This window comes from Ruditapes philippinarum, unplaced genomic scaffold (assembly GCF_026571515.1).
Source record: "Ruditapes philippinarum isolate M1 unplaced genomic scaffold, ASM2657151v2 ctg5955_1_1_1_1, whole genome shotgun sequence".
Classification (NCBI taxonomy): Eukaryota; Metazoa; Mollusca; class Bivalvia; order Venerida; family Veneridae; genus Ruditapes; species Ruditapes philippinarum.
In genome coordinates, this window is record NW_026860716.1 from 37,785 (window position 1) to 47,847 (window position 10,063).

At 30.2% G+C, this 10,063-nt stretch overlaps 1 protein-coding gene across 1 annotated transcript; it reads right to left on the reverse strand.

The window, feature by feature from the left end:
- Positions 1–207: 207 nt before the first annotated feature.
- On the reverse strand, positions 208–4,890 carry LOC132713174 (receptor-type tyrosine-protein phosphatase kappa-like). The gene is made up of 9 exons (XM_060695659.1): positions 3,867–4,890; positions 3,081–3,258; positions 2,716–2,774; positions 2,144–2,443; positions 1,768–1,889; positions 1,310–1,397; positions 822–880; positions 375–410; positions 208–213 (listed from the first exon to the last, which is right to left on the reverse strand). Exons 4-9 carry the CDS (start codon positions 2,313–2,315, stop codon positions 208–210), a joined length of 483 nt encoding a protein of 160 aa, XP_060551642.1. The 5' UTR covers positions 2,316–2,443; positions 2,716–2,774; positions 3,081–3,258; positions 3,867–4,890.
- Between the last annotated feature and the right edge of the window lie 5,173 nt (positions 4,891–10,063).

The window sequence follows — 10,063 nt, forward strand, 5'->3', positions numbered from 1 at the left end:
ATATGTCACCCTCAAGTTATAGAATTTCCCAAAATATGTAAGTAATATCTCCACATTGCCTTTTAATGAAAACTTATTTACAGCACGAGGTCTGAAAAAGAGACGTGCTACCAGAACAAAGCGAAAATAGTTCACATTTGCAGACTCTGATGTAATGAGTCAGTCAAGAGAAACAGTGTTTTTTACAACTTAATAAAAAACTTGTTTTTAAAACTGAAATCAAGAATAAAAAGCGTGTATGTAAGAATAAATAAAATATTTATATCAAGAGCCAAGTGCTTGCAAAATAAAATACAATTAGATATAGTAAAATTGTTTTTTTTAACTTTTAAATTTCTCCTATATATTACTGAGATAAAACTGAGTATACATACCGAGAGGGCTATGTACTCTGGAGACTTCTTGTGTCCCTATATTATGAAATATGCAATTAATATGCAATATTTCCATATATAAATATCCATATACAAACATCAATGATGATTACTGAATATCGTCTGGTCAAGCAATGCTAAGTTCTTGTCAACACAAAAATATTTCTTGTTTTATTTATTTTGTTCAGACTAACTGTTAAGAGATAAAAAGATGACACCCTTAGTATGTTAAACTACATATACAATGTATACGTGATATCAAATCACTAGTTAACACAGGATCGTCAGTGAAAAATGTTTACATGCTGAAAAAACATGCTAAACATGCAAATATTCCTATGTTACTGAAAAAACATGCTAAACATGCAAATATTCTTATGTTACAATAACGAGACAACCTCTGTTACAAATAATTATAAAAAAACATGTATGCGAGTTTATACATACATCATTGTAGTTTGCGTTGATATAGGTTTTACTTTGTAAAATAACACGAGTCGCATCATCTAAAACAGAGAAAAAAGTGATCCCTCTTAGTGCTCGAATTAATGCCAGGTATATTATGCTCGTCTTAGGATAAATATAAATATTATAGATATTAGTTGAAAGCTTGGATATTTTATTAGATATGCCTAATTTGATTATAAATGATGCACGTACTTTGTTAAAAGCTAAATTTGTAATTTCTTAAAACAAAGTATATTTTTCTTCAATAACAATATGTTTTCATATTATATCTTCTATCAGTCTGTTCAGAAGGTGTTTATTTTACATTTATAGCGAAACTGTTCAGAAGTCAATATCAGTATTGTCAAATATCATATAAAAGGACATTATAAAATACGAGTACATTGTATAACGTAAATGAATTTAGTATTGAAAAAAGAAACCAGCCAAACCTCACGAATAGTTTCTTACAAAAAACAAATATTTACATGCATAAACTCCGTTATATCTGTTTTTCTTGCGGTTAGTCCGAGTGAGAGCTTCGTCACAAGGCCTTGTCAAACCTTTAGGTAGTTTCTAAAATTAAAATTTTTGTAACATTATAACACCAAACGTAATAATAGTTTATTTATTATGTATCAACGAATTAATCGTCGCTATATCAATATAATTATAATACATTGTACAAGTTTATCTATTGGTCGCCTATATGACTAAAGTAATGTTGGAAAAGGCGTAAAATGAAACAAACAAACAAACAAACAAATTATCTATTGGACCGATATAATTTATTTACGCAACTGTGCAGTATTAAATTACAACATTTAATTGCTCCTGCAATAATTTATATTTTATAGTATCTTGTTTCAAGCTAAAAAAAGACATACCCAGTTTCATCTATCCTATACTAAACGGTGATAAATTAACAATAATATTTATACTCAACCTCAAACTCATCTTCATAATCAGTCTTCTTCCTGACGTATTCCAAAAGGTCAGATATTTGAATCCGGCTTCGAACCAAACTTGCTGTATTGTAATACAAATCAGCACTCGGTGGATTTACTTCTGTAATTTAAAAGGCTTTGTTGTCAAAATACCCCTTAGTCATATAAATTGACGTAAAACAGAAATTCCACACACTATATTATATAGAATAGTAAGAAACTTTCTAAAATATTTATCCCTGTTCATATCTTTGCAGTATTTATCTGATACAATTAATATTTCTAACACTAAAGTGAAGAAAATTACAGACATACAATCCATATTATGTAAACTAAGGCATCATGACCGTATACGGTTATTCAATGAAAACAAACCTATTTTGATAAGTTTAGAATTTCCTTCATCTAATTCCTCTAACTCTATTTCATCAACATCCGTTTCTTCTTCAGTTTTGCTTTCAGAATCTCTATCAATGGTGATAGTCGCATACGCATCATTTGAGATAATTGTTTTATCATCCAAGTCTATGGCAAAATTATCATTCATTGCGGTTGGTTTGCTTATTTCCCTCGTACTAGGTTTCTTGAGCTTGTGTGTTTTGTAAGGTTGTGCATATATGTAATCCTGACTTTCTTCAACTGCTGCCGGTTTTTTCGTTGGTTTTGCGTACACATCTTAAATCATTTTAGAAATGAAGATATGTAACAGTTTTACATAAGTTAAAGAAAGATAATAATTTCGATTTTTCAGCATAATAGATAATGTGATGTAACGGTTTATAATTATGAAAAAACAAACATTTGAATTATATGGCACACTGTTACTTTATTATTTTCACTTTAACGACTTACAGTGATATTATACTGTTAACATATGTATTTTGAATGCGTAAGTTATGTCAATATCTATGGATAATTAAATTTAGATCTTAAAACGTCATACATACTTTGATCTTCTGCAACAACTGCCTCATGTTGACCGGATTCTTCCCTTGGCGATTTTTTTCTGTCAAATGAATGCAAATCTTTAACATAGGAACAAACATTATAAAACAAACAAAAAAAGATTCATATCACATTTGTAAAACTAAAAAATAAAAACGGAATACTCGAAAAGTAATGAACACACGCAGCTCTCTCTTGTTAAAATCTTAAAATTTAATTATGCGTCTTCAATGATAGATGCTTTTCTAAATATTGTTTTTGTTGTTTTCTTTCTTTTATTTGAAAACTTACTTCATCTTACAGATATCAATTAATACAAAAATGATTTCAAAGTTCTTAAGAGACCTTACGCGTAATTGTACTATACCTTCGTTTTAGCAAACAAACTCCCACTATGATCAGTATCAATATAAGAACGCCTCCTCCTGCTGATGAACCTATGATAAGTTCGTTGCTTTCTTTCTTGCCTTGCAATTCCGCCTGTGTACCCTCATTTAAAATTTGTTTAGGACTTGTTTGAATAGTTGTTACCTCTGTTGTTACCTCTGTTTAAAAAGAAATTGTTTTACTTATATTTTGAAGTAATCTTTTTATGGTCTTTGTTAGACTGTCTATTTTATGGGGCTTTGTCTATGAGCTGTGCTTTCGTTTGATTTTTGTTTAATATCTTTTTTTTTAATAAATATCAATTGCATATTTTAACTGTTTTATTTACAATGTACGCATAATTTAGTATTACGTGTGCACATGTTTGCTATTCTATCTAACAGGAGTAAACACATGCGCAAATATTCACTACTTTGTAAATAGTTAACAATGTGCCACTTAATGTGTGCACATGACAAATAAACATCTTCAATATCTCTTTATCTCTTTTATTACTTGAATGACATTATATTATGTGCGCTTGTGTGTGTTTCTATAAACTACTACGTATACACGTTATTGTTTCCTCTGGTAATGCAAAAACGTGTAAACTATATAAATAAAGTATTTCGGATATCCTTTATATGTCACCATAAGAAAAGGTAAATAATTATAAATATTCAATATTTATGGTAAACATGAATTAAAAAGTAGATTTAATCCAAATGAGTAACGTATAATTTGTTGTTGTTGTTGTTAAAATGGATTCGTTACATTAATTGTTTACCGATTGTGATAGTTTGAGTGCATTCATCTCCTGTCTGTCCATCCTTACATCAATCTGTACATTTACCGTTGTTTCTATCACATTTCATATCTTTACATCCACCAGGACAAGGCTTATCACAGGTATCGCCCCAAAATGTTTGGTTACATCCGTTTAAACAATGTCCGCTTGTATGATCACACGTTTGAGTACCACTTTTTATAATGCATGCCGGGTTGCAGGCTAAACTGCAATCGGTTGAGTAGAAATTACCTTTGCACAGTAGACAGCTTTTTCTGTTATCTTTTGAGCATTTTGAGCATTTGCTGTCACAGTTTTCGGAACATTTTTCGCCACTCCAGCCATTATAACACTCCCCGATACATACTCCAGCGCTATCACAAGAGTTAGAACATTGCTTTGAACATGGGATTGTGTTGCTTTCACACGTTTTACCATTGAATAGCTGTCCCTCTAGACAATCTGCGCAAACCAATGAATTATTGCGTATTTGACACTGTTTGCATCCCTGAATGACACAATAGTCCGAGCATGGCGATTCTTGTAGACATGACACACAGTGAACATTATTATTAGGTTTAAAGAGGTGAAAACCGCCATTGCATATATAACATGTATTTCCATCCGTACAATGTTTACAATTTGACGGACAGACTTGACATATTGTTTCAAAACTTGTTTTAAACTCATAATATCCGGCTCTACAACCACTCGAGCAGGTACGTAAATCACAACGTTCTTCTTCACAAACACTACAGTTGTGCTGACATTGAAATCCATAGAAACCAGGCTTACATTGTATACAATATCCTGTATCATCTTGACATTCACTGTTTAGACAACTACCATCACAGGGGAAAGAGCATCTTGTTCCAAACATGTTTGGCTTACATGAAGTACAGTCATCGTAGCTGTTACAACTTTCACAATTTTTGGGGCATGGTGAACAGTTGTCATTTAATAAAAAGTAAGATGAATCACAACTTGTGCAATTTGAACCGGAACATAATTTGCAGCCCACAGGACATTCTGTAAATATTTTTAATCCTATTAAAAAATTTAAAATTCGTATAACTAAATTATGCTCAGTCAGATTTTATATATACGTATATTTAAAAAAAACATGTTAACGTGACCACAAAAAATGATTAAATAAAGTTTAAAACAAGAGCACCGCATAGCGTGGCAAACACGCCCAAATGCAAATTTGTTACAAGTAAATAAAATTTAAAGTTATCAAAAATAATGTTTAAACGGAGAGGATACCCATTTATAACAGTTGTCCAAAATATTTACGTTTTATTACAATTACCAATATAAAGATCTATGTTGATACATGCCAAAGAGCTATGCTCTTATCACATGAATACTTAGTGACAATTATATATGCCACAGCTTTCTACTGTGTACAGACAACAGTCATGTCACCCTCCATGTCTTTAAAAACTCATTTTGATGCACAGCGTGGTGATAAATTATCTCGATGCAATTGTCACGTGCACTTATTGAAAACAGCAATAAAGTTAGTTTGTAAATGATAAAAAATCAAAAAAACATATAACTAATATTATACCAGAAATTCAAAAGCACAAAATATTATGCCTTTATAATAAATCGATATGCTATGTTTACAAATAATTTTCTTCTTTTTTATTACATGTCTTTACATTTATAACATCAATACTCACACAAACATCCATCAAAAAACTGATATTTCTACTTTTAAAAAGTAATGATACATGCTTAATATCTATGCTCTGCATGTTGTATGTTGGAGGAATAGACTTTTAAAACATGTAAAATATATAAATCTGTGTACATGTAAACTATGCCAGACCTACTCATACCCAAACCAACTTGTCACACCATTTTTAATATCAGTGAAATGATTTTTTGACCAATAACAGGGTTCTTTTATGAAATAATACATGCCAAATAACTGGGATTAGTAACTTTTCATAAGGATTTATATATTGAAATAAGTTTTTCTGTCTATGTGACGCATCGGGCAGGACCAATATTGACCCAAAGAGCATGCTTTATATAAATTTGTAGATGTCAACAAGAGATGCTTCATGCATTATATCTAAGCTTAACATAAATATAACATTTTGGCATATGAAAATGCGTTCTGTGATTTAAAACTTTTAAAATTCAGCAATTCAAAATGCAGTGGGCTTAACTTATTTTAATGGAATTTCTTCCTATATCAATCTTTCAATTAGAGAGAGACTGCCCACAATAAAGCAAAACAGTATTCATGTCCAAAGTTTTGATAATTACCTTTAAAATGACATTCTATATGCCTCATTTACAACTTATTGTTATTTAGTGAATTTACATATCTCAAGTAACAACAGTTTCAATTAATACGATTGTATCATTTCAAAATAATTTAATTATATAAACCAATAAAAGAACCTCAATTATAAAGTAATAGTTTCTGGAAAATAAAGGAAGATTAATACATATATATATGATTGGAGAAAACATATTAATAAATTCAAACATTGTAATCTCCCTTAGTAATATATAGACCCTTTCATTTAAGCGATTACAGTCAGAGAAGAGTTACTTCCATTACCGGATGTGACGTAAATGGGGGATAAAACTATGCAGGCCGCATAGAATGTTAGCTTATTGAAAAGTTAAATGCGTAAATACTGTTCGTTCAAGTATGATTATAACATGTAAAAATTTACGCATGCATACATAATTTCAATAACCAGACAATAGAAAAAAATACAAAAACAAAGATTGAGATTAATTCTCGCTACGGAGTTGAACAGCGAAATTCCAAAGTGAATACATTTATAAGATCTAGATTTTCTATAATGCCAGGATAAAAAGCTAGTAACTAAATCAAATTTTGATATTTTATCATACACACTGAAATTGCCTATTACAAGTTAAAATGGTCATTTTCTAGTCTTCTGTGTTATTTTCTGTCATTTAGAAAATTCCGGCGTATTTGTGACAAACATGAACATAATTAAGATTGTTAATGTCTTTTAATGATTATTTTTCAAGCTTTTATAGAACAATGCATTTTGTCAATACTTACTGAATCTTTTTCATTATGCCGTATAAAAATTATTTCAAAGAACCCGTGAAGGATATAATTCTAAAAATATTCCGGATAGAACGAAAACCATGTGGCATTGACTTTTATAATTTTAGATTCGCAACGGACGATAATAAGAGAATTTAGATATTAAAATCTATTCTTATGGTTATAAAAATAAAGACCTTTTCCCAGTAACTTATTTCATAGATAAATAGATATGTATAACCGCCACGTACTGGGCCGTAACATATTAATTAACAGGGTGCATAATTATGTTGTATATACAAGCGGCACTTGGCTGTGATATCATACATCACCAGGGTGCATTTTTTAGAGTTATAACATTACATCAGATTACGTCACTTTTGTTAGTTGTCAAAATATTTATGGTCGGAACTTTGTTATGTATCATCCTAGGGACTTTATTGGTCATGCCTTACTGATTTGATACTCGATTAAGAGTCCTACCAACTGGCACAGTCAAAAATACGTAAAATTATAATTCAGTTAATAACACATTTCTGTGAACGTGTTACACAACTTGTTTTTGTTGGGATTTTTTGTGATTTTTTTAAATATTTGATAAGCAGAGAATGAATTAAAAAGTATGAAGTTGAAAATATTACTTTACCAGCCCAAATATATTGGTGTGATGTACGAATTTTTTGAGAGTGCATATTTTGCCGACACAAATAGAATACAGTCATGTACATTCAAAAGAATTTTTACTTTTTTGCCTTTACATTTTTTTTTATTACATAGATTTATACTGTTGTTTTTCTTTGTCTTAGTAATGCTTAAATCAAAATGCTTTTTAATAAACCAGTATCTTACAATTAATTATTACGCAGCCGTTTTTCGAAACTACAGAATCCTTACATTTTTGAAACTCAAAATGTCTTTTAGGTATTGTATATTAGCAGAGACATAGATACATTATATATATCTCTGGTATTAGCAAGTTAGTACGATTTAACTGCCTGGTAAAATTTTCATTTTTAAGAATCTAACGAAAATGGTAATCATGATAAGCTACCAAGCAATATGGTCTACTATTAAACAAATCGTAAACCTTATTATATAATAGTAAACATTTTTATTCATTTCACCATCCTTTTTATGTAATATCTTATTCAAGTACACAAAATTTTGGCAATTTCAATCTGCCAATCTTACAAGAGAAAGGATTAAGATCTTTATATCCCTCTTTCATTGTACTTAATCGTATCGGCATTGTCCACCGTATCTCCCAATGACGTCATCCAAGGGCGACAACTTGATAACTGTCTTAAACGAACGGGTCTATACACTTTATAAGGATTTTGAAAGAGTCAGTGTGACCCTGAACTTGACCTGAGGTGAACCATAACTGCGCTCTGCACATCATCTCAGTAATATAAATATTTCTGCCGAATAGATTTTATTTCATACTATCGGTTTAAAAGAAACAAAACGAACACAAAAATTTTGAAATTGATTCAAAATGACTACGTGTGACTATGACCTGAGGAAGGTCAAACTTTCACTCTGTACCTCGTCTCATTATGATTGAAATTTCTGTTAAGTAGATTGAATTTCCTTCAATCATTTCAAAAGATACAGACCTCACACGAAAAGTCCTATATAAGTCTATAAAATCAATTTTACCTGTAGAAAGTCCAAACTTGTGTTCTACACACCGTATCAATATAAGTAATATTTCTGCCAAAAAGTTTTAATTTCTTTCAGTCGGTTCAAACAATACAGAGCGGACAAAACGTTTGATATTGAAACAAAATGACTAAGTGTGACCTGACCTTGACCTGAGAAAGGTGTAACCTGCGCTCTGCACATCGTCTCATTATGTTAAACATTTGCCAAGTAGTTGAATTTCCTTCCACCTGTTTAAACAATACAGACCGGACAAGAAAACCTGCTTACGGACGGACAGAAGGACGGACAATCAGGTGCATAACAATATACACCGAAATTCTTTCGGGCGTATAAAAAGATAAAATATAATATCAACATTTTTAGAAGCTTTTAGGAAATATAAAAACATTATATATTTCACACATTAGTATTCTTTAAGTACAAATTATCATGAAATAAAAAATACTTACGAGGAAATACCATATCAACAAGCAATATAAGTAAGAATGCTGATATTTCCTGAGACAACATTATTCCGTATTCATATATGAAAATCAATCTGTAAATGAAAATAATACATATATGTCGATAATTACGTGATCAACGTAAAGGCATTTTGTCCAAACATTATTATTATGTATTAAGCATGACTAAACGATGCTAGTTTTATAAACCTTCATTTCCGTGGTTAAACGTATCTTCAAGCTCAAAAATAGTACTAATAGTATGTCTCATATATTAGAAGTTTAATATGCATTACAGTAGAATATTTGAAACATTCCGAATGCATTATGCAATTAAGTTAAACTGTAATCAGGTACAATGAAGCTTAAAAAACAGTTTCGAGACTTGCATAATTATACTGAAAGAATTATCACACTACTGTTATCTGTAATTCCTTTTTCAAGACTGTTATTTGTTATTCCTTTTTCAAGAAGCGAAAGAAAATTATAAGATATCTCTAAGCGTTCCTAAAATGAACAAACTATATGAAATATAAATACCTGATTAATCACTACCAAATAAACCGGTTCAAAACTTCCTCTTTATATGTGGGATTTGAAAAGATACGATATGCATCAGTGACTCCATTTTAAGCGAGTCTAATGGTTATTTTTAGATGCACAGCTATTCAGATAACAAGGTTAAAAAGAACAAAAACGTTTTATTTTTTGCAATTATGAGAAAATACTTAAATTACACCTATGAAAGTAAATAATAATTTACTTTAGGAAGATTTTAAATGTATTCAAATATTAAACTTATAGTTAAAGTACATACATGTATAACATACTTACAAAAGCCCGATGGTGACATTAGAACTTCATATTAACGAATTAAACTTCATAAATTTAAGATATAAACTTAATCAATTTACGCTTCCAATTTCATGAAAAATGAATTCAGCTTTATCATGAATTCAAGTGTCAACTTCATGACTTGTTGAGTTCAACCTCATTTAGGTCACGATTTTGTATGTTGAAATTCACGTTATTAA